The 25,515-nt window shown below is 52.1% G+C and overlaps 1 protein-coding gene across 2 annotated transcripts; it reads right to left on the bottom strand.

Moving 5' to 3' along the window:
• Nucleotides 1–754: 754 nt before the first annotated feature.
• Nucleotides 755–25,362, bottom strand: mtmr10 (myotubularin related protein 10). 2 transcript variants are annotated; one of them, XR_008726259.1, is made up of 16 exons: nt 24,550–25,362; nt 22,393–22,529; nt 21,633–21,705; nt 19,201–19,343; nt 18,294–18,384; nt 17,461–17,599; nt 16,008–16,098; nt 15,177–15,265; nt 14,219–14,349; nt 13,687–13,756; nt 11,057–11,127; nt 10,203–10,375; nt 7,312–7,482; nt 6,227–6,406; nt 2,829–4,177; nt 755–2,796 (listed from the first exon to the last, which is right to left on the bottom strand). XR_008726259.1 is itself a non-coding variant. In XM_055662818.1 (15 exons), exons 1-15 carry the CDS (start codon nt 24,701–24,703, stop codon nt 3,587–3,589), a joined length of 2,304 nt encoding a protein of 767 aa, XP_055518793.1. In that variant the 5' UTR covers nt 24,704–25,362; the 3' UTR covers nt 755–3,586. The 2 variants fall into 2 exon arrangements, 1 of the variants encoding a protein (XP_055518793.1); XM_055662818.1 differs by having other exon boundaries at nt 755–4,177.
• Between the last annotated feature and the right edge of the window lie 153 nt (nt 25,363–25,515).

The following is a 25,515-nucleotide window of genomic DNA, read 5'->3' as shown; positions in this document are numbered from 1 at the left end:
ACTGCCTCTCTGGTGTCTGAACAGGAAGGGTGAATTGCTCTAGATCATTATAAATTAAAGTTTATAAAGGGAATTACTTTGTAAAATCGAACAAAACTTGCTACTGCACGGCCCAGGCAAATGGTGAGTAAGGCGCTCCTAAATTTGTTGCGCTATCGTGTACCGTTTTGGCTCTATTTCAGGAACATACATACATACACATGACAAGATGACACCTTCCGTTATATATATAGATAATGCCTTTGAGAAACCAAACTATTAAACCACTAACATCAATACAATAATAAAATCTTACCTTTTTGCTCCTCTCTCTTGGCAAGTAATCTCCAAACAAATGAGTGTATATTGGTGGGAAATTCCAGTGCAATAGACATCAACTGTTGACTCCACTGGAAATCCCATGACAGACTGGAATGGCAGTTGTGCCCAGATCTGGCAGGTCGACACACTGACTTACCTGAACATGTTGGAAGGAACTACAGATGCTGGTTTAAACCGTAAAGACAAAAAGCTGGAGTAACTCAGCGGGTCAGACAGACTTGAACACCAACTGCCCACAGCCAGGCCAGACAGCCCTTCAGCCAGGTAGCTGAGGGTCCTGTTGCAGCTTTATCTGTCCCCAAGTTCACAATCACCTTCTTCACCTGGGATAGACGCAACGGAGTAATTAAACACAAAACCATCAGCTCCCACAAGTCTGTGACGTATGTTATTCTATAAAAGGCTCAATAAGTAAATGGACTCCAGTAAGAAACACTTGCCAATATATTTATTGCTTAAGGCACTCTGGATCAATTGATAAACGCAATGGAACCTAGATACATACAAGGCAACACAGGCAAGGTGAACCCACCTCTCCCTCATCCACTCTCAGAATCACCTTCAAAACATGACATTAAATAAAAGCAGGTGTTGAATAAATAGCCAAACACAGAAATAATCATACTAACAAAAGGCACAAAGTGACAAAATCCACCAGGAATATTTCATGTACTGGTTCATTGGAGGAAACCTGAAGATAAAACAGATCTAAACGGTAGAAGGGTTTAAATTGATCAGTCATACAGCTGTCTAGACACTGTCCAGCCCAGGGTCAGACACTCTAGACCAGGGTCAGTCACTGTCCAGACAAGGGCTCATTGCATTTCAGCTTCTGCAGCAGTCCCAGTATTTATGAATATTTCCCTTGTATCTACACAACTCGATTTCAGATTTGAAAAGTTGCAATGATGGATCAAAGAAAGTGGGTTTCACCACAAACTGACCGTGAGCCATTGCAATTACTTTATAAACATTCCCCATTCAAAGGTTCACACTGGTCTTGTTTGTGCTGTGGTGTTGGAGCCAATCCTCTTGGTCAGGCTGATCTTTCCAGGGTAAAAGTTTGGAGATTTTAAGCTTAGGCAGGCGCTACAGAGCGGGGAACAATCATTTCATGTACCTTAAATAACAAATGCTTACGTACAACATAAATAATGAGTCAACCGCCTGCAAGTAAATCCTTGGTAGAGAACACGACACAAGATTGGCATAAACTGCAGACAGACAGACACAACGCTCAGTGTGAGCTAACGATAGTGTGGTGGAAAATCTCAAACTATATCCATAACTAAGAAAACCAGTCTCCTTCAGAGACTGACCAGAGTTCTGCACCAGTTCTGGTGACGTTGCTGCTGTTACAGATACAGACAGCCCCAGTTCAGCACCTTCTCTCCAGCTGCCAATTGACCCAAACCAGTACTTGTTTCAGTTTTCTGAACTTACTTAAATGGTACTGGAGAGAGGGAAGTTGTGATTATAATGAGAGAATCTTGCAGTGGAATCCCAGAGCAAACACAACAGACATGAATGTACTAGACCGCACAGCCACGGTGGGAGCACGCAAGCACCAGGGCATGAACACTTAGCCCAACATTGTCCTTGCTTATTCAAGAGTTAAAGGCAGTAAAATGGTCCCGATTAGTAAAGATAAAGTGCAAACTCAGGTAGGAGCTGATCAGTGGCATTTTTGAGTAAAGCCTGGTTAATGGTGAGTAATTGGTGCCAGAGGCCATGTCAACTCCTCCTCCCCCCCCCCCACCCCCGACCGGCTTTGCAAATTCTGCATTTAATTTAATAAGCAGATTTCCCTATTAGTTGCTTTCCTTTCTCTAATGTCTAAGCAGCTTTTCACATCCAGCGTTTCTGCATTGATGGCACAACGCATGTAAATGCATTTTGTGCGTTTTCAACAAGGTGGTAGACTGGGTGTGAATATGTGGAGTTTAGGATTCATGGTGCACTGGAGACATGCTGATTATCACATCCTTCCTCAGTCTCTCATCCCAACTCCACAACATTCCCACTCACGTCTAGGTCCCATGGTACTGAATTCACTCAGGATAATGAGTGCAGACCAGTTGCCCTGTCTGCAACACACAGGCAACGCAGAGGAAACTCTGGTGTAAATAACCTGAAACTGGACAGACTATTCCCAGCCAGGAGCCGGCCGAAGCCGGCAGCCTTAACTTAAAAAGTGGACGCCTTTAGAAAAACTAGTTTAAGCAGACAGTGCAAGTTCTGACCTTTGACCAGCTCCAGAGTTGAGACAGGAAAGTGAGTGGTCAGAGTTACATTGCCACACAGAAAAACACCTCATAATGTTGCGATGAGTGTGTTTAAAATGGAGTCATCGCACGTCACACTTTAGAATTACAAGAGTAGGCACTTAAAGTTGCTCAAGTAAAATTTCAAATTATTTCCTTGGTGCGAGTGAAGGCAGCCCCTTCAGGGCCTGTACCCCAGGTAGACTCACACCTTCAGGGACTTTACGCCAGGTAGAGTCACACCTTCAGGGACTTTACTGTCAGTGCGTATGACAGTGGTAACAATAGACCATGTGCTTCGGTTCTGATACGAGGTGGTCACTGATGTGCATTTCAGGTCTCATTAACTAATATTAATCTGCCAGAAGCACTGTGCTGTATAATGAGCTGCTGGAGGCACGTCTGGCTTCAGTAGTACTGAGGTGTACATTCCTCTACTGTGTATCACCCTAGTCTCTAGGCATTCAGGGCCACTAGAGACAAGAGTCACATTCAACCTGATCTTTCAATCTATAAAAATACTTTGTACAGGAATAGCTTCTTTTTAAATTATTTGAATGTATGTACTCTATGACAGGCTTGGCAATGAAGGAGGGGGTTTTAGTGCTGCAGAACACCTTGCATTTAGGCACGCAATGAGATTATAAGCAGTGCAAGGCTTCTGCTGTTGATGAACTTCCTGCTGCCATACAACAGGCAAACCTCTGACCCATAACACTGGGGCCCAGAGGTCAGACCCGCTCCATCACCCACGCCTCTTACAGGGAGGTCAGACTTAAAGGAGGCAATCCTGGCAGCTCTTGGCGGCAATTGTGCTTCAAGGAAAGACAGGCTCCACATGCTTACAAAGCCCCCGCCTCTGATGTCGGTCTTTAGAGTGGTTTCCCCTTCATTCCTCTTACAAATATCTGTGCAAATTTCTAATAGGATTATTAATGCACACTTGTTACACGTCAGTCTGCTCGTTTAGGTCAGGGTCTGGCTGTTGATGGATCATCACCTCAGTCTTCATTGGCCAGAGTTTCTGTGGAAGGCCACATCCTGGCAGCGGTCAGCAGGAATTTGCCGAGTGGCGTTCCCAGAATGCTCCGTCGGCAGAGATTCCCGATGGGCGAGTAGGGGAAGGATGAGGAGAAATAATCGGGCATTCCTGCTTCATCAAAGTCCTCGTTCCGGAAGTACATCCTAGGCTTGTTGACATGTGGGGAACCAGTGAGCAGAGGGTGGTGGTATTGGCGGAGATGGCTCTGTAGGGTCTCGATGTTGTCAGCCAGCAGCGAGATCTGGTGGAAGGCACTGATGAAACCTCCGTTGGTGATCTGAGCCTCAGGGATCCAACGCAGGTAGCACTGTCTCCAGAGCCGTGTGTGGGGGGAACCCAAGCATGGCAAGATCAGTCCGTGCAGGTCCAGGGGCTTTGAGAACCAGTCTCTGAAGCAGCGCTCCACGTATTGATCCAGGCTCTCGTTCAGCTCCAGGTCACGGCTTGGTCTTTGTGTCGTTGAGTTCTTACGCGTGAAGAAGTCTGGCTGATTGCTGAGCCGCCCATTCTTCACCGTGTATACGGAGCAGATGCAGGATGAGAAGTTCTTCTGAGAGGAATTAAGCACAAAGTAATCGTCACTCTGTGTCTCTGCACCATGGCAACACAAAGCCCACCGCACTCACAGCCGTCCCGACAATGTCCAGTCTTCACCCTTCACCACTGGCCCAGACACCTTGTTGCCACCTCACCTGTGCCCCTCCCCAGTAACCACTGTGCCTCTGTCTTCAGCCTGAAGAGACCCGACGGAAATGTAATTTATCCATTCCCTCAACAAATGCTGCCCGACCCACTGAGATCCTCCAGCACTTTGTGTTTTACTAAAGATTCTAGCATCTGCAGTTCCTTGTGCCTCAGTCTTCATCAGGAATGTCATTGACAATAGACCCAGGTTCCCAGAGTGGCCACATTCAAGCAACAAACATTGACTGGGTCTCCCAGAAGGCAACGGAGTGGAGCTTGTTAAATGTGTCTTTAAACTCAGAGAGGACCAGACTCGAGACAGCACAACACTGAACCTCCTCTTAGGGAACGGGGTGGAGCACTGACTGGAGTGGCAATGGGGGAGCACTTTGCCATCAGTGTCCCATTAGTTTTTAAACTAAAACTAGCTTTGGGGAAGGATAGGACTGGTCCATAAGGCAGAAATTTGCACAGGTCAATTTGTTAAGACTGTAGGTAAAACGCGAGGCTGTTAAAAGTGCAATAGCAAAGGTTCAGTCATCAAAGTCACCTAGCACGGAAACAGGCCCTTCGGCCCAACGTCCATGCCGACCAAGATGCCCCATCTACACTAGTCCCATTTGCCTGCATTTGGCCCATATCCCTCTAAACCTTTCCTATCAATATATCTGTCTAAATGTCTTTAAAATGTTGTTATTGTTAAAATGCCTCAACTATTCCATACACCCACTGTCCTTTGAATGAAAAAGATGCCATAAGGCACCTATTAAATCTTGCCTTTGTTCCTGATCATGGTCCTGTTAGGGTGAAGGGTAAGGCTGCAGGTTTAGGTCATGGTTGGTGAGAGATATGAAGGCGACAAAACGGGGTGCTGATTCTGGATGATCAGCCATGATCATATTGAATAGCGGTGCTGGCTCGAAGGGCCGAATGGCCTACTCCTGCACCTATTGTCTATAATTCTATGTATGAGTGCACACAAGGGAAATTAGGAGGGCAAAGAGACGACATGAGATGGATCTGACAGGCACGGTTCAGGATTCTACACTACAGGTTGAATATTAGAGCACATTGAAGGCGAGAGGGTGAAAGTTTAATGGAGATATGCACGGCAAGTATTTTTCACACTGAGTGACTGAGGTCTAGAACAGAGGGTGATGGGGGTCTAGAACACAGAGTGGTGAGGGTCTAGAACACAGAGTGGTGGGGGGTCTAGAACACACAGGGTGATGGGGGTCTAGAACACAGACAGAACACAGACAGTGACTAAGGTCTAGAACAGAGGGTGGTGGGGGGGTCTAGAACAGCGTGGCAGGGGTCTAGAACACACAGTGATGGGAGTCTAGAACACAGAGAGCGACTGAGGTCTAGAACACAGAGCGTGATGGGGAGTCTAGAACACAGAGCGTGGTGGGGAGTCTAGAACACAGAGCGTGGTGGGGAGTCTAGAACAGAGCGTGATGGGGAGTCTAGAACACAGAGCGTGATGGGGGTCTAGAACACAGAGAGTGATGGGGAGTCTAGAACACAGAGACTGACTGAGGTCTAGAACACAGAGCGTGATGGTGGGGGGTCTAGAACACAGAGTGATGGGAGTCTAGAACACAGAGAATGATGGGGAGTCTAGAACACAGAGAGCGATGGGGGTCTAGAACACAGAGAGTGATGGGGGTCTAGAACACATTGCCTGGGGTGGTGGAGGCAGATACAATAACCGTGAACAAAATAATCGTCCCTCTGTGTCCCTGCACCATGGCAACACATGAGGTCAAATATCTGGTTTGGTTTTACCAACTGATCAAAGACAACTCCAGTAGGTAACGTTAGACAAAATCTATCCCTGCCAGGGAAGAGGTGGGTGCATGGAGGAACAATCTAGGCAACAAACCGCTACAGGACTTTCAGGCTCTCTCACCTTTGGTCTTTTGAAGGATTTGATTGTCCCATTCTGCACACAGCTCACACTCTTGCCGATATAGAGAGGATTGTTGAAAAGGGTCAGGTCCTTGTCTGTGAACTGCAGCGACCAGTTCCACACTGGCGGCAGCTCCAGGCACTTCCCTTCACACTGGAGACTCCCGTTGGAGGCTAAATCCTGCAGCGAATTAGATTAAATATAATGATCACACTGCAAACAATTGCTGCTGAACAGCACAAATATAACACAGAACAGTACAGGCCCTTCAGCCCACGATATCCGTGCTGAAATTAATGCTGGGTTAAACTAATCTCGGCATGCACGTGATCCTTATCCTTGTCCCGATTTAAAAGCCTTTTAAACGCCATGATCATATCTGGAGGAGAACGACCGTCGTTGCTTTGTTTAAGGGCAGCGGGGAGCAAGAGAACTACAGGCTGTCCAAAGGTAAGGAAATTATTGGTGAAAATTCTTCGCGACAAAACGTACATCATTTGGAAAGGCATGGACTGATCTGAAAGAGTTGCAGTTCGTGCAGGTAAATCCCGTCTCACTAACGTGACAGAACCTGAGGCAGATCCAGGAGGTTAAAACGCTCAGGATGAGCTGGTGAATTGGATCCAAAGTTGGATTGGCGGCAGGAGTGGTGGAAGGATGATTTTTATGATCAGAAGTGTGTGAGGAGTGAGTGATGAGCCACAGGGATCAATGCTGGGACTCCGTTTGTGATATCCATTAACATCTTGGATGTGAATGTTGCTGGTATAATGTGACAGTTTGCAATGACACAAGGCTGCCATTGCTACTGACAGTGGTCCAAGTCGATAGGTGAGGTAGAGAGTTGGGTAGATAGTCGGTAGATGGAACTCCATGATCATTTCCCAGGAGCTGCGCTCATCCCGGGGACAGGCAGTAAGTGAGAGAAAGAGGCACATCTCCCAGTCAGCAACATCTGGCCTCCCACAGGCAGGAGGGAGGGAGGGAGGGAGGGAGGGGTTAGGGAGGGAGGGGTTAGGGATGGAGGGAGGGGTTAGGGATGGAGGGAGGGGTTAGGGATGGAGGCCAACACACAAGGCACTCACCTGGCTCTGCTGCAGCTTCTGGTGGTGGCTGTTGAAGAGGAAAGTGCCAAACAGGGAGATCCTTGTGCTGTCGTACAACACGGTCAGGTACGTCTCGGTGAACTCAAAGGCAGCTGGGAACTGCTGCAGTAACTGCCACACACAGTCCAAGAAGAGCAGGAACAGAGGACACTGCGGTACAGAGACAGCCCGTCACCCTGCCACTGTGGTACACACAGACACACTGGTACACAGACACACTGGTACACACAGACACACACTGGTACACACAGACACACTGGTACACACAGACACACTGGTACACACAGACACACTGGTACACAGACACACTGGTACACACACACTGGTACACACAGACACACTGGTACACACAGACACACTGGTACACACACACACACTGGTACACAGACACACACTGGTACACACAGACACACACTGGTACACAGACACACTGGTACACAGACACACTGGTACACAGACACACTGGTACACAGACACACTGGTACACAGACACACTGGTACACACAGACAAACTGGTACACACAGACAAACTGGTACACACAGACACACTGGTACACACAGACACACTGGTACACACAGACACACTGGTACACACAGACACACTGGTACACACACACACACTGGTACACACAGACACACTGGTACACACAGACACACTGGTACACAGACACACTGGTACACAGACACACTGGTACACAGACACACTGTGGTACACAGACACACTGGTACACAGACACACTGTGTACACAGACACACTGTGGTACACAGACACACTGTGGTACACAGACACACTGTGGTACACAGACACACTGGTACACAGACACACTGTGGTACACAGACACACTGTGGTACACAGACACACTGTGGTACACAGACACACTGTGGTACACAGACACACTGTGGTACACAGACACACTGTGGACACAGACACACTATGGTACATAGACACCCCATCACCCTGACACTGACACACTGCTGGTGGACATTGGCAATGTCAACTGTCTCATCTCCCTGTGCAGCCAAAGACGTTATACAAACATCAATAACTTATTGAGCAAAGGAATACAAACAGAATGTACAATAATCATCCTGGTCACAGAAAACAGCCCCCACTTCTCTGTTATATCTGTGTAAGTGCATTCGCTCATAAAAACCTGCTGATAAATGAATAAAGCCCGGGGTGTCCATATGTGTCTCGACCTCTCTGCCCTCCCACCTGCTGTTGTCATTCATCTACATCAGGGGTTCCCAACCCTTTTAACTCTGGCAACTTTAATAGCACATAACAATGTTATTCCACTTATTTATGAACAACTAATGAACAGATACCGGTATACCAGAACCAAACAGTCAGTCAATGAGAAGAAATATGTACAGATCCAGAATCAACAAATTGACCCCAGGTTGGAAACCCTTGATCCACATCTATCATTGACTTCCCATCACCTTGCCTCTGCTCCCTCTTGCTTACATTTCTCAGCATTAACTTCCACCAGCCAATTCCCGGCCAAGTCCACAGCCAGTCTATTCATCTTTTTGCTGTTGTTGTCTAAGTCAGTTACGTCTCCACATATTTTATCATCGGCTAGTTTGGAGGCAATGCCCTGTGCACCAGACTCCAACTCACCACTGAATATTGAGCCAAGTGTGTTTTATTGTCATATGTCCCAGATCGAACAATGAAATTCTTACTTGCTGCAGCACAACCGAGGAGTTGGCCTGGGTACTGGCCAGTGCCACCCCTGCCATCTGACCCTGCCATCCCTGCCATCTGACCGCTGCCAATCCCTGCCATCTGACCGCTGCCAATCCCTGCCATCTGACCGTCGCCACTCACTGCAAACTGTGAAATGACCTCCCCCATCCACTTTCCTATATCGTTTATTTCTATCTGTAAGATACCACTCCTGTTTATCCATTGCCTTCCATTTTTGACAAGCCTTTCCAAGAGCGATTTACCAAATGACTTTTGTGAGTCCAATTATATCACATTAGCTTCATTTTCTCATCATCCTTCAGGTGTATTTATCTAGTCCGCACTGGCATTCTCTAACCATCCCACATGTTCAAGTGACTGATAATTGTGCTGGAATTTTCCGTCACTAAGATTGAACTGACGACTCTGTGGCAACAGACAAATGTGTAGTCAGACCAGTGATGTTCCAATCCTCAGGCATGTTTGTGTGATGCTGGTGAGGCTCTCAGCTCTCCCCTCACTCAGTCCCATGGGGCAGGGAACTCAGTCACCCAGCAGCCAACGTTGGCCACGTCAGAATCTCAGCTACATCTTTCATCGAGATCCCAGCAGTAGCTCTGTCCATCACAGCATTACCCTCTCTGATGGTTGTACTCTGTTACAACCATACTGTGTTACAAGTCAGTTACAACTGTACTCTGTCACTCCTTTCCACAAATATATTTCCCTTCGGGCTTCTGACCAATCTCATCTCCTCTGGAACCTCTTTACCTGTTCACGTCTACAGAATATTTTTGGATTGCCATTTATATTTTCCGCTGGTCTTCTCTCAGGCTCTCTCATGACCCACCAAACATGCCATAAATTATCGCCCAGTTGGTGGGATAAGGGGGTGAAGACTGCAACTACTGGTCCACATCAGCTGTGGCAACCCACCCGTGTAACCGAACACTGCTCGCAGCCCAGCCAGCTCTGTGCCTCACCACTCCAAGATCACAGTGAATGGCGGTGCTGGCTCGAAGGGCCGAATGGCCTACTCCTGTACCTATTGTCTATTATCCACTGATGTTCCCAGACGCTGTTTGCTGCTGATTCAGTGCTGGTGATCTGTCTGTTTCACAGCCTCTCCCATGTGGGGATCTGCACACTGCCTCAACGCCAACGCGATACTCACCTCCTCCTTGTCCGAGTGGCCGAGATGGTTACAGCGGTCCAGGAAGCGATGACCAGCTGCCACCCACTCCTTCTGCACCAGGCTCTGGAAGCCCCGGGTGGTGCGGAAATGCGGGTCCAACATCAGCTGCATGACGGAGGCAACCACGCAGCTCAGGTCTCTCCCCTCCTCCTCTGCCGAACGAACACAGTCTCTGTAACAGCACTTACTCACACACTTCCTCCCTTCCCCACACACACCTACCTCACATGCACACACCACACTACCTCACACGCACACACCACACGCACACACACCGTTTTTCTGTCTAGAACCTCAATATCATTTGTCAGCCAGAGTTCCTCAATCTCGCCAGCATTACCCTTCACCCTGACAGGAATATGTTGGCCCTAAACTCGTGCCTTCTCACTTTTGAAAGTATCCTACCTTAGGTTTACGTTAATTTATTACTGTCATGTGAATCCCATCAAGCCGTGTGGAGCAGCTGTGGAGCAGCACAGACAATGTCCCACCTACTGGAGTGTGACGACGCCCCCCAGTGCAGCCCCCAGGACCTGGTTGAACCGACCCGACCCGACCAGCTGTGTCTGTAACCTGCGCCAGATACTGGCAGAACGACATCTGAGATTGCAACGGACTAGAAGAAGAAGATCAAGCCGTCCACAGTGTTCAGATAAAGATAACAAATGTTGTGCAAAAATATAACTACAACTATAAAGTCCAATTAAAACTTTCCCCTGGCCTGGAAACAGCCTCCAATCAATCATCACAATTATCCAACATAGACTCAGGAACCAAGTCCCCAATTCCCACAATTATTCCACACGCTATTACTACAACAATGTACAACTTACCTTGAAGGATGACAGAAATATTCTTGTTGTACATCCACTGGGTGAGCTCAGCAGAGTGTTTGAGGAACAGTCTGTGGACAGATGCAGACACGTTGTTGGCACGGCAAAGCACCCGATCAGACAGGCCTGTGGATGCTGGGGGGGGGGGGGGGGGGGGGGGGAAAAGAGACGGGTGTGGGAGAGAGAGGGGACGGTGTGGGAGAGAGAGGGGGGTGGGGGGGAGAGAGTGTGTGGGGGAGAGAGAGGAGTGGGGGGGAGGAGGGGGGGGGGGGTGAGGGGGGGGGGGGGGAGGGGGGGGGAGGGGGGGGGTGGAGAGGGGAGGGGAGGAGAGGAGAGGAGTGGGGGGGAGAGGGGGGGTGTGGGGGAGAGAGGAGTGTGGGGGAGAGAGGGGTGTGGGGGGGGGAGAGAGGGGCGTGGGGGGGGGAGGGGGGTGGGGGGGAGAGAGGGGGTGTGGGGGAGAGGGGAGTGTGGGGGGAGAGAGAGGGGTGTGGGGGGGGGAGGGGTGGGGTGGGGGGGGAGGTGTGTGAGGGGGAGTGTGGGGGAGAGAGGGGTGTGGGGGGGGAGAGAGGGGTGTGGGGGGGAGAGGAGTGTGGGGGAGAGAGGGGCAGTGTGGGGGAGAGAGGGTGTGGGGGGAGGGGGGGAGGGGGGGGGAGAGAGGGTGGTGGGGGGGGGGGGGGGGGGGGAGAGAAGGGGGGGTGGGGGAGAGAGGGGTGTGGGGGGGAGAGAGGGGTGGGGGGAGAGGGGGGGGGGGGGGGAGAGGGGGGTGGGGGGGGGAGAGAGAGGGGGTGTGGGGGAGAGAGGGGGGGGAGGGGGGGGGAGAGGGGGGGAGTGGAGGGAGAGGGGTGTGGGGGAGAGAGGGGTGTGGTGGGGGGAGGGGGGGGGTGGGGGGGGGGGGTGGGGGGGGGGGGGGGGGGGGTAATGGGTGGGGGGGGGGGGGGGGGGGGGGGGGGGGGGAGGGGGGGGGGGGGGAGGGGGGGGGGGGGGGGGGGGGGGGGGGGGGGGGGGGGGGGGGGGGGGGGGGGGGGGGGGGGGGGGGGGCGAGGGGGGGGGGGGGGGGGGGGGGGGGGAAGGAGAGAGAGAGAGAGAGAGAGAGAGAGAGGGGGAGAGAGGGGGGGGGGGGGGGGGAGAGGGGGGTGTGGGGGGGGGGGGGGGAAGGGGGGTGGGGGGGAGAGGGGTGTGGGGGGGGGGAGGGGGGGGGGGGGAGAGGGGTGCGGGGGAGGGGTTGGGTGGGGGGGGGGGAGGGTGGGGGAGGGAGGGGAGGGTGTGGGGGGGGGGGGGGGGGGTGGGGGGGGGGGGGGGGGGAGAGGGGGGGGGAGAGGGGGTGGGGGGGGAGAGGGGGGGGGGTGGGGGGGGGTGGGGGGGGGAGTGGGGGGGGGGGGGGGGGGGGGGGGGGGGGGGGGGGGGGGGGGGGGGGGGGGGGGGGGGGGGGGGGGGGGGGGGGGGGGGGGGGGGGGGGGGGGGGAGGAGGGGAGGAAAGGGGGGGGGGGGGGGGGGGGGGGGTGGGGGGGGTGTGGGGGGGGGGGAGAGGGGGGGGGGGGGGGGGGGGGGGGGGGGGGGGGGGGGGGGGGGAGGGGGGGAGGGGGGGGGGGGGGGGAGAGGGGAGGGGAGGGGGGGGGGAGAGGGGGTGGGGGGGAGGAGAGGGGGTGGGGGGGAGGGGTGTGGGGGAGGGGAGGGGGGGGTGGGGGAGAGAGGGGGGTGGGGGGGAGAGAGGGGGGTGGGGGAGGAGAGAGGGGTGTGGGGGAGGAGAGGGGGTGGGGGGAGAGAGGGGTGTGGGGGGAGAGAGGGGAGGAGGGGGAGAGAGGGGTGGGGGGGAGAGAGGGGTGAGGGGGAGAGAGGGGTGTGGGGGAGAGAGGAGGGGGTGTGTGAGGGGGGAGGGGTGTGGGGGGGGGAGAGGGGGTGGGGGGGAGAGGGGTGTGGGGGAGAGGAGGGGGTGGGGGGGAGAGGGGTGTGGGGGGGGGAGGGGGTGGGGGGGGGGGGGGGGGGGGGGGGGGGGGGGGGGGGGGGGGGGGGGGGGGGGGGGGGGGGGAGGGGGGGGGGGGGGGGGGGGGGGGGGGGGGGGGGGGGGGGGGGGGGGGGGGGGGGGGGGGGGGGGGGGGGGGGGGGGGGGGGGGGGGAGAGGGGTGGGGGGAGAGAGGGGTGTGGGGGAGAGGGGGAGAGAGGGGTGTGGGGGGGAGAGAGGGAGTGTGTGGGGGGTAGAGGGTGGGTGGGGGGAGAGAGGGGGAGAGAGGGGCAGTGGGGGGATGGGTGGGGGGGAGAGAGGGGTGTGGGGGAGAGAGGGGTGTGGGGGGAGGAGAGAGGGGCAGTGTGGGGGATAGAGGGGTGGGGGGGGAGAGGGAGGTGGGGGATAGAGGGGGGGTGGTGTGGGGGAGAGAGGGGTGTGGAGGAGAGAGGGGTGTGGGGGAGAGAGAGAGAGGGGTGTGGGGGAGAGAGGGTGTGGGGGGGGAGAGAGGGGTGTGGGGGATAGAGGGGTGGGGGGAGCCAGGGGGTGTGGGGGATAGAGGGGGTGTGGGGGAGAGGGGGTGTGGGGGAGAGAGGGGGTGTGGGGGAGAGAGGGGCGTGGGGGGAGAGAGGGGCGTGGGGGATCGCCCACACCCCCCCCCCCCCCCCCCCCCCCCCCCCCGCCTGCTCACCTGACATATTCCAACCATCTTGTGTTTTCCAGAGACGACAACCACTTCTCTTCTGTTTCTTCAAATGAATCTAAATGCGACAGATTACATTTGATACAATTACATGGACGGGGCAGCCAGCACAAGCAACATTCCCTCCAGTCACACCCCAGACTGACTTGGTTATTACTACCCAGTTAAGTCCCTTCACTAGAACGACGGCAGTGGTTCAAGAAGGTGGAATCTCACCCCCACTTTCTCAACGGCAAGTAGGGTTGGCAAGAATTGTGTTGGTAGCGGGACAATAACCATGGTGGCTCATTCTCCGACACTAACTAGTCAGTAGCTGCGCTGGTCAGCTGTGAACCACCTAGCACATGTCTGAGGGACAACAGGTCCAACTATCTCAGGGCAAGCAATCACCACCAGGAGAACACACAAAAGGTGCAAGGACTCACAGAAACCAAATTCACAATTACCCAAAGCCTTGGTGGGATGGGTGACGTTAAACAGAGGCTGCAATGTAAGGGGGTGGTTTTGAATCACAGCTCACCATTGATACACAGCTGCTTTAGCCTGACCAGTGCAGCCTGCACCTCCAGCACCCTGGGTAAACTCTTGTCCAGATCCGATTTAAAGACCCCGCTCTTCTCCGGATGACTCTGGGCGATCGCCTGCAGGATCCTAAAAGAAAGGTTCATTGACAAAGCGCAATGAGTCACATCAGAGACTGTACCCCAGGTAGACTCACACCTTCAGGGACTGTACCCCAGGTAGACTCACACCTTCAGGGACTGTACCCCAGGTAGACTCACACCTACAGGGACTGTACCCCAGGTAGACTCACACCTTCAGGGACTGTACCCCAGGTAGACTCACACCTACAGGGACTGTACCTCAGGTAGACTCACACCTTCAGGGACTGTACCCCAGGTAGACTCACACCTTCAGGGACTGTACCCCAGGTAGACTCACACCTTCAGGGACTGTACCCCAGGTAGACTCACACCTTCAGGGGCTGTACCCCAGGAAGACAGCACTTTCTTGAATAAAGCTTTCATGGCGAGTTGGCCAGATTAGCGTGTTGGTAAAGGGAGACACATGAATTGCCTCCATTGTGAGGCAAGGCTGAATAATCAGCTGCTGGAAAAAAAGGGCTGCAGGAACTCAGCGGGTCAGGCTGCATCTGTGGAAACAAAGGAAAGGTTGACGTTTTGGGTTGAGACCCTGCATCCGGATCATCCAATCCTGATTCAGACCTCCCCTCTTGCCTGACTCACTGAGTTCCCCACAGTGTTGGTTTTTAACTCCAGATCTCTCATGTGTTCATAATCAGCTGACGAGGTCCGGGGTGTGTGAGAGGTGGAGGTGGGGGGGGGGGATGGGGAGGGAGGGAGGGAGGGAGGGACGGGGGGAGGAAAGGAGGGGGCGGATGGGGAGGGAGCGGACAGGGAGGGAGGGAGGGGGCGGACTGTGACACACAACTAGCAGTGACAACGCCACCTCCCTACCTTCTATCATGTTTCCGTAGCTGCATGCCTGGTTTAATGTTGGCCATACGCACCAGGGCACACCCTGTCCAATGATGCCAACACCACATCTGCAACAGAGCAAGCGGAAACATCAGCCTTCCCCTCCATCACAAACACTGCTCCTTCTAATCACCACCTGCTCACCTGTGTGTGTAGGTGGATATCGCCACACCTGGATGGCTTTGCTGATCCAGCAATTGTGTTGTAAATGATTTTCTCGTTACATAAGGAAGGGATTGTTTGGGCAGAGTTCACACCACCAGTGTCAGCAGGACAAAGGTTCCTTCCCATCCCGGTGCTGCCTGTCTCGCTGGCTAGACACCCACCCCAGTCTGCAGTCCAGACATATCTTCACACTTCGTCTTTATCAAGTAACAAACATCCTAAAGCTGGTTCAGTCCGTGGCACTCTCAGAATGCCCAGCGCTCCCATTCCAGTCACCATCATCCCCCCCCCCCACCCCAAACACACACACACACATATACAGGCACCCCTGCCCTACCACCAGTAACCTCCCAACCAACACGTGTGTGGTGTGGGAGAAAACTGAAGCTCTCGATAATACCCACCTTCACAGGGAGAACGCATACACCAGACGTCAGGATCAAACCTGGGCCACTGGGGCCATGGGACAGCTGCACTACCCGCTGTGCCAAGCAACCACGATACAGGACTGAACTCCTCAATGAATCTGGCTCAGACTGAATGGTGGTGCAGTTACAGATGATGTTGGTCACACACTGTACTGGATCTGATTGTGGTGCCCGTTCATAGTCTCCAAAACCCCCTGTAAATAAGGACCACACTCACTGGGATACGAGCTCCATTGAAAGAAGGAGCCAGTTGTTTCAAGTCTTCATCGGCCAAGGATGACGGAACGACAAAGTATTCTGGAAGACTGCAAATGACAGAGTCATAGAGTCACAGCGTGTATAAACAGGGCCTTTGCCCAACTCGTCCACACCAACATGCTCCATCTACACCTCTCCCACCTGCCTGCGTTTGACCCGTCCCTCTATCTTTTTGCTAATGTGTACTTGTCTATGTGCCTTTTAAATGTTGTTATGGTACACTGCCTCAACTACCTCCCCTGACAGCTCGTTCCATATACCCACCACCCTCTGTGTGAAAAAGTTGTCCCTCAGGTTTGTAATCTTGCCCCACTCACCTTAAACATATGTTTAATTTCCCTACCTTGGGTAAAAGACTATGCATTCACCCTATCTATTCCTCTCACAATCATATACACCCCTCATCCTCCTGCGCTCAAAGGAACAAAGTCCTAGCCTGCTTAACCTCTCTGTAGCTCAGCACTTCAAGTCCTGGCAACATCCTTGTAAATCTTTGCACTCTTTCCAGCTTAATGACATTCTTCCTGTGGCTGGAACTGCACACCGTACACCAAGTGTGGGCTCACTAACATCGTCCACTTGTAACATAACATCCCAACCTCATTACCCTAATTGATGAAGAAGCCCAAAGTACCAAGAGGCTTTGTGGAATCTATTAAATGTCTTGTAAATCACAATCTCGCACATACAAAACCATGCTAACTATCCAAATATACACACACACACATATATATATAAATATATATAATTATCCACAGATGTTCGGCTCACTGCTCTATAGTTCCCAGGCTGTTCCCTGCAGATCTTCTTATGTAGAGGCACAACATCAGCTACCCTCCAGTCATCCAGCACCTCACCTGTGTCTAATGATGATTCTAAAACCTCACTCAGGGCTCCTGTAATTTCATCTCTAGCCTCACACAGCATCCTGATATATCTGATCAGGTCCGGCAGATTTATCTTCCTTCACACCTCCTTAACTACAACTAAATCCAACGAGACGCTTCCACGTCCATACTGGCTCCTCACCTGGTACACTTGGTGTAGTTCCCCCTCCTACCTCTACCCCTCCCTGCTAAAAAGGTCCCCACCCACCTGCCGCCCCTCCTGCCCTCACCCCCCCATCCCCACCCGCACCCACCCCCTGCCCCCCCCCCCCCTCCCCATTCCCCACCCGTCCCTCCCTTCCCCACCACCCGTCCCTCCCTTCCCCACCCGCACCCACCCCCATTCCCCCCCCTCCCTTCCCCCACCGTCCCTCCCTTCCCCACCCATCCCCCCCATTCCCCACCCGTCCCTCCCTTCCCCACCCGTCCCTCCCACCCCATGCCCCCCCCCCTCCCTCCCCCCACCCGCCCACCCGCCCCCCCCATTCCCCACCCCCCCCCCCCCCCCCCCCACCCACCCCCATGGTGGACGTGGTGTAGTTCTCATTGACAGAAGAGACCCTCCACTCAGAAGCCCCGGTCCGCTTGATCTCCCTGTCCCAGTCTGCGTAGGTTTCAAACAGTGGTGTCTGCCATCCGGAGTCAGGGCCGTTCACTCTGTCAGCTAACAGGGAGAGGACGGTTAGTGATCCTACCCCTCCACACTGACAGAGGCAGCCAGCAGAATATCAGTCTGTGGTCTCCCCGCCCCAGGATCGCTCTCACTCAACAGATGGCAGCATTTCCCTCTTCCTCGTATCCATCAGTGGCCAAGTGACTTACAGCTTCTGTTCATCTACTGAGTATGACCACTGCTTTCTCCCTGTCTCTCTCGTGCCACCCCAGCCCTTATGCGTACGCATATACATTTTCCTTCACAGTGTATCGATCTAATTCTGGCCTGATGCAAAAACAAAGATGTGCAGATGCTGTAGGAAAGACACAGAGTGCTGGAGTAACTCAGCGGGTCAGGCAGCATCTCTGGAGAACATGGATAGGTGACGTTTCACAAAGTGCTGGAGTAACTCAGCGGGTCAGGCAGCATCTCTGGAGAACATGGATAGGTGACGTTTCACAAAGTGCAGGAGTAAATCAGCAGGCCAGCATCTGTGGAGAACATGGATAGGTGACATTTCAGGTCGGGTCTTTCTTCAAACAGATCAGTGTTCTCCAGGAACGCTGCCCGACCCGCTGAGTTACTCTAGCACTGTGTCCCCTCCTGATACCTCGGTAAGCCTGCTCTTCCACATCTGCACCCACTGTGACCACAAGATCCAGTGAGCATCAGTGGGCAGGCGGCTGCAGAATTCCCGTCTTACCCGAATCCTGGCTCTGCTCCCTGGCAAACGCAAAGCCGAAGAGCAGCCGGATATCTTTGGGCTGCGAGTAATGTGCGATGACCAGGCAGATCTAGGAGAGAGGAAGGCTAGTGTTAGGGGTAAGTTGTACAGAGACCGCTTCCCTCCCTGGTAGCAGGTTGTCAGGGCACAACCTTAGTGGCCCAAACCCCCCTGGCGAGCTGATGAACGACAACCAGGAGCCACTGTGCCCACTCTGCATATTCACTCAGATTGTTCCATGGCTCAAAAGGCTGCCAAAGAGGCAGGTTGGGATTGGATTATGGGTGTGTAATTAGGGTTAGGGTTAGGGTTAGGGGTGTGTTTAGGGGCGGGTTAGGAGTGGGTTAGGGTTAGGTTCTTCTATAACCTTTGCCTCACTACACCACCGATTTTGGTCTCATCCACAAACCTACTAAACATGGCCCCGGCATTTACAACCAATTATTAATATAAATAACAAACAACAGTGGTCTCAACACGTGTTTTGTTTACAATATTTACTTGGGCACCATGATACCAGGGAGAGCGGTCCCAGAGTCAGAGCCTGCAGTAACTGAGTGGTGCTTCTGGAGAGGAGGCTGCACATTATTCCCATCTCACACACTGACATTTCTCCGAGCAGCACTTGAACGGCCTGCCCACTCCCCCTTCCCCTCTGCCCCTTCAGTTGTCTTCATCACACAACACAATGACTGCCGTTCATCAGCCGAGGAGCTACAAAGCAGACTGGAAGCTCGGCATCACTGGCCAGGTCTTCACAAACCCAGCTGCAACCCAGTCTGAGAATGAATCACACACAGCCCCCCACCCTCCCCCCCCACAAAACCTCACCCCCCATTCTCTCACCCCCATCCCCACATTCCGCCCCTCCCACCACAATGTTCACCTTTCTGGCAGATTCTGGATCAGACTCATCAAAGCGGAATCGAATAATGCGAAAATCCTTGCAATAAATGATCAGTTCAGTGGGTTTAAACTTCAGGTGCTGGGTGGGACCCAGAACCTTCCTCTTCTTCTTTGCATCATTCACTAGCCAAAGAAATTGAGAAAATAATCCACACAATCTCTGCCACAGTGATCTACATAATCCCTGCCACACCTCTCCCATGAGGAATCAGCAGATCTACAGTGAAACGCACGCACACGCACACACACGCGCACACACACACACTCTTGTGTAGTCACACGCATAGGTCCACAGCATTTCAATTACATTACAGACCATCACACATTCAAATATAAGCACGGCAACTGCTATAAATACTCATCAGGTCAAGTAGCCATTATTGAAAAAGGAACTGATTCTCTGCAAATTAAACCAACCTGCTTTTCTTTCTCTCCCAGTCTTGACAGAGTCTCCATGCTGAACTGTTTCAGGTTGAAGACTTTGTCACATTTGGAAAAGGAAAGGAACCGTTGGACTGAAGTTGCAGATAAATTGGAGGAGGGATGAATAGGATAAAATAAATATGTGTGATAGAGCACGGTATGGGTCAATGTGGGACAGAGGCTGACCTCCCCGACTGTGACCTACTGCACTGTTATAACAAGGAACAACACAACACAACCCTCCCCTTAGTCTGGGAACATTGTGATGGTCCTCACAACACTGACTTCTACAACTCGAGATTCACCATGATTGCTAGCAACAGTCTGTTGTAAGGTCTGTGACGCTGGCTCTGCATTCTGTCTCCATGAACACGGTCTGACTTTCTTGGCCCCACAAACCCGCATTTCACATTTCTAATGCCTGTTTGTACTCGCACTCTCCAACAGTCCCCATTAACTGAGCACAAAAACCAAAGAGTTGGTGGAACTCAGGGAGTCAGGCAGCATCTGTGGAGGAATGGACAGACTCTGAAGAAAGAGTGTCGACCTGAAACTGCATTTGTCCATTCCCTCCACCGATGCTGCTGGACCCGCTGAGTGCCTCCAGCACTTTGTTTTCAGCTGAAGATACCAGCGCCTGCAGTTTCTTGCATCTCCCATTAACCCTTGATTGGACGGTTCCTGCACTATTCCCACAGAAGCCTCAGCCACAGCCCGTCAGAATTCTCCACCATCCCCACACTCACTTAAACAACTTGCTTTTCTCTCCTTCCCACCAGTTCTGACAGAGTCTTCAACTTGAAACATTTGTTCTGTTTCTCTCCCCACAGATACTGCATGACCTGCAGAGCATTCCCAGCATTCTCACTTTTTATCCCTTTATCAAGATCTCTCAGGACTTTAGAGATTTTAATCATCACCTCTCAATCTTCTAAGAACACAAAGTGCTGTGGTACCTCAGCGGGTCTGGCAGCATCTCTGGAGGATGTTGGGTCGGGACTCTTCAGATTGATTGTGGTGGAGGGAGAAAGGTGGAAAAGTAAGGGCAGGACAAAGCTGGGAAGTGATAGGTGGATACAAGTGAGGGGGATTTGACTGGAAGATCGGTGGAGGCCAGAGATGAAAAGAAGTTACAAGGGGTGCATCTGAAGGGTTGGTATGGGACCCAGAGAAAGGAGTGGATATCCAAACACCAGTAATGGGCGCCTGCAGAAATGACCAAACAGATGTGAAAACTCATGGGATTCAGGAATGATTCTGAGGGAAGGAAATCTGTGATCCTACCTAGTCTGGCCTAGTGTGATGCCACATCCACAGTAACCAAGCAGCCTCTTTCTGAAAAGACACCCAGTTCAAGGATAGTTAAGAACCAGCACAAAAGTTTAAGATGTTCTGAAAATGAGTGAGAAAATGAAATAGATAGAAGATGTATGAATGAGTGTGCAGAATGGTGTACGACACTACATCACAGCCTGAAGCACAACAAGCAAATCTGACTTGCCTGCAATGGCCTTGCTTGTCCCAGTCTGTGCACCCAGCATAGATCCTGAAACCTCCATTAAACTTACACGTTTACACCGGGCAATGAAATGCAACCAGGAAAGGGACAGTCAGTAGCAATGCCAGAATGAAGAGGTAATTGTGGTGGAATCTTTGCCCCAAAAGATCACGTGAACAAGGAGTCCACTAATTGATAGCAAAATGTAATACAGAAGGTCGAGGAAAAGCCCTAGCTACAGACAGCATCATCACGGCCCATCAAACAACACCAACCCCAGAACCATTCATAATGTGGCCTTGCTGATACCCTGCAACAGAGTCATAGTATGGAAACAGACCAGGCCCAGACTCAAACATTAACGTCTGCTTGTTCTTTTCATTTACTGTTTATATTTCAGACTATGAACGCTGGCAAATGTTAATTTTGTACAGCTGTAAAAGAGTGGGAGAAACAGGTGTTAGCGAGCAATGATAGCTGAGGGCGCATACCTGCCACCACCTGTTCCACACAGGTCAGGGCCACGTCATGTTCCGCCAACAGCAGGTTTCTGTACTGACATTTCTGTGGTTGAACAGTTACAAACTACAATTAATATTCAACCTGTCAGAGGAGAGGAGATAGACACAAAATGCTGGAGTAACTCAGCGGGACAGGCAGCATCTCTGGAGAGAAGGAATGGGAGACGTTTTGGGTCGAGACCCTCCTACAGGAGTGGAGAGGAGCAAGAACTGGAACAGCCCTACACAGCTGAATGGTTTAAAGTGCAAATGCAATAAAATATAATGTAAAACATTGCAGATGTACAATGTACTTCACTACAATCGTACACCAACACTATCTTACACACCAGGGACAATTTACACTTTTACTGAAGCCAATGAACCTACAAACCAGTACATTTTTGGAGTGTGGGAGGAAACAGGAGCTCCCAGAGAAAACTGATGCAGTCACAGGGAGAACGTACAAACTCCGTAAAGACAGCACCCGTAGTCAGGATCGAACCCAGGTCTCTGGCGCTGTGAAGCAGCAACTCTACCGCTGCGCCACTGTGTCAACCTTCAGGGTAAGAACAGGTTCAGCCAGGTGTGTGAGAGTGTTGGTAAAACTGGTTGGATCTTTGTTGCAGAAATAAGTGAAGGGATTTCAGATCTTCCTGATGGGATGAAGTGTCTATAGACGGGGCCATGGTGAAGATGAGGGGGTGGGGGCCAGGATAGGAAATTGTCAAAATGATAAATGTTTACAAACCTGGAAAGGTGTCACATTGTTTGTAAGGAAAGAGATCTTGAAGTTGGTGCAGAGCAGGGTTCCGTACAGGTCATGCGCACATGTGTCTGTGGCGATGCACTTCCTGACATTGCTGCTCTCACTCACCACTAGTTCTCCTGAAATCAACACAAGGCAACAATTACTTCATTGTCCACTTCAGCCCCAATGCAGCGAGCCCCCAGCGGAAGTGAACACTACTGTTCCACCCAGTCATGGCCAGTGTCCAAAGGGTGCAGGGAGGAAAGGGCTTTGTGGGGAAGACACACTCCAACAAGTGTGTGGTTTCGTGAAGAACAGCTTTCACAATGCTTATTGTGGATACATTCCACCTCAGTGGCAGGTGTAATTAGCACTGTTAACATGGGCCAGAAACCACATCACTCTGCACAACAAGTCACTGCACTCTCATGTATGATGGGTTATAAATTGGTCTAACCTCACAAGGACTCATGTCAAACACTTCAACAAAATGCTGTTTGAAAAACGGCCTATTTCAGGGAATGCCAGGAATGTTGTCCGTTGCTGCTCCCAGGGGGAGAGGCAGCCTCTCCCTCGAGTCACTGACTGCCTGCACTCCCAGTCCATGGACACAATGCCCACACCTCTACACTGGACAAAGTCTGCCTCCCTGCCAACCCATCCCATCATTCCCACCTTCATCAGTCAAATACATTCTCCTTATTTCCATTTGATATTTTTCAATCAACTTTTACTGATAGATTTCTAGATTCTAAAATTATTCTGAACCAACTTTGACTTCAGCAGATTTTTGTTTGAAACCTGAGGCCGGAATCCCTGCGGCTTTTGGGAGTTTTATGAGATTCAATTTCATCTGAAAATGTTTTTCTGGAACAACAACAAATAAAAACTCTCGATGCAAGATTATAACAGACAAGATTGTGCAGGGTGTAACGCTCACAATTCTAACAGAACTTCACAGGGAAGTGGAACTTTGCAAGTCCAGCAACAAGCTGCTGCATTAGAAATGTCCACACAATCTCATGGATGTGGCACAGTTGAGGTCAGTGGAAGGTGGCGGCTGAAAGGAAATGCCAATCGGCCATGACCTGGTTGTATGGTGTGATGTGCTGGTGGGCATATCGTGGCACTTGACGGGGAAATGGGAGCCTCGTGCTCACGCATAGACCCTCTGTTAATGTCTTTGCAACATGAACAACAATTCAATGGTGTATCTGCACAGGTGGATGTAGACTCGTGGCGAGATACAGAACAGAAACAAGCCATTACACCGTCACAGAATAAACATGCAAACTACACACAGACAGGAGAAGAGGGGGGGGGGGGATGGATGGAGAAGGGGGGGGGGGGGGGGACTTGCTTTTGTGAAGAGCCGGCAGTTTATCTCGGAAACAGCGGATGGCGCTGAGAGAAGGTGGGGGCGGCGCCGTGAGGGGACGGGCTGGTTGTGTGTGGGTGTGGGGGGGGTGTGTGTGTGTGTGTGTGTGTGTATGTGGGTGGGTGTGTGTGTGTGTGTGTGTGTGTGTGTGTGTGTGTGGGTGTGTGTGTGTGTGTGTGTGTGTGTGTGTGTGTGTGTGTGTGTGTGTGTGTGTGTGTGTGTGTGTGTGTGTGTGTGTGTGTGTGTGTGTGTGTGTGTGTGTGTGTGTGTGTGTGTGTGTGTGTGTGGGTGGTGTGTGTGGGGGTGTGTGTGTGGGGGTGTGTGTGTGTGTGTGTGTGGGGGGGGGTGTGGGGTGGGGTGTGTGTGTGTGTGGTGTGTGTGTGTGTGTGTGTGGTGTGTGTGTGGTGGTGTGTGGGGGTGTGTGTGTGTGTGTGTGTGTGTGTGTGGGTGTGTGTGTGTGTGTGTGTGCGTGTGTGTGGGTGTGTGTGTGTGTTTGTGTGTGTGTGTGTGTGTGTGGTGTGTGTGTGTGTGTGTGTGGTGGGTGTGTGTGTGTGTGTGTGGGTGTGTGTGTGTGTGTGTGGGGTGTGTGTGTGTGTGTGTGTGTGTGTGTGTGTGCGTGTGTGTGTGTGTGTGTGTGGTGTGTGTGGTGTGGGGGGGGTGGAGGGGCCTGTGAGGGGGGTAATGGGGGAGACTCTGCCGCCGCCGCCGCCGCCTCGCTCTCTCCCCCCGGGGCGGGTTTGCGCTTCTCCCCGAGGCCCCGACCTCGAGTAAACACTCACCCGGTAAAAGCGCGGCCTCGCTTGGCCGCCGCGGCCCTGCCCGGCCCGAGGAGCAGCTCTGCGGGGAGAGACAGCAGTTAGAGCCGGTAAACCGCGACCCCGGCCCCGGCCTCGACCTCACCGAGCTCCTCAAGCCCGGCCTCACGCTCATCATCGCCGGCACTCGCTCTCACTGCGACCCGGGGCGGCGACCGCGGGCAACTGACGGCGACTGGGGGCGGGGCCAGAGCCCATATCCACCTGTATTGATGTTTAATCTGTCCAATCAAAGCGCGTTTGACATTGAGTCGGACCCGATTGACCAATCAGGCGCTTTGTTTCAGGCGAGCTGGGCAGGAGCCCACTGGGACCACGTGACGGGATCTTCACCAGAATAAACCATTGATGAAGTTGTCATCTAGTTTCTGCAAAAGGGTTAACTGCAGATTACTGTACATGCATAGGTTTGAAAGAGTTCTACTTTGAGAAAGACTCTGGATAAGAATACTTTGAATACCCAACTGTATGGAAGTAACACAAAAAAGCTGGAGAAACTCAGCGGGTGCAGCAGCATCTATGGAGCGAAGGAAATAGGCAACGTTTCGGGCCAAAACCCTTCTTCAGACTGAAGTACTTGTACTGAAGTAACAATGTTCTCCAAAAAGGAGACCGGTGGTCCAAGATGATTATTATTGTGAGATGGTAGTGTTTTCTTTCGTACATTGCAAATACAAATGCAATGTTTCTGTTTGTAAATTAGCCATTCATGACATACCCACCCATGGAATCTAAACCAAAAGATTGGGAAATAAATGATTATATAAGTCTACTTTTGCTGTTTAGTGTGTCCAAGTTTGAATTGAAATAAACCTGGGATTTTGGAATACAACACATCTCATCGATCACCATAGGGATTAGAAAGATCCGCCTGTTCATTTCAGTTACAGCGAGCGCAGTGGTTGCATCGATTTTAATCAACAGGTTCCT

This window comes from Leucoraja erinacea, chromosome 36 (genome assembly GCF_028641065.1).
Source record: "Leucoraja erinacea ecotype New England chromosome 36, Leri_hhj_1, whole genome shotgun sequence".
In the NCBI taxonomy this organism is placed as follows: Eukaryota; Metazoa; Chordata; class Chondrichthyes; order Rajiformes; family Rajidae; genus Leucoraja; species Leucoraja erinaceus.
The sequence above is the reverse complement of the archived record's forward strand: the minus strand, read 5'-3'. Positions and strand labels throughout refer to the sequence as shown.

Bases quoted from the DNA above. Each gene is read 5' to 3' on its own strand.
- mtmr10 (XM_055662818.1), bottom strand. From the start codon at position 24,703: ATGATGAGCGTGAGGCCGGGCTTGAGGAGCTCGGTGAGGTCGAGGCCG. The intron at 22,530-24,549 runs GTGAGTGTTTAC...TGTTGATTTCAG, and splicing joins CGAGGCCGCGCTTTTACCGG to GAGAACTAGTGGTGAGTGAG. The intron at 11,128-13,686 runs GTGAGCAGGCGG...ATCTGTCCACAG, and splicing joins AGATGGTTGGAATATGTCAG to ACTGTTCCTCAAACACTCTG.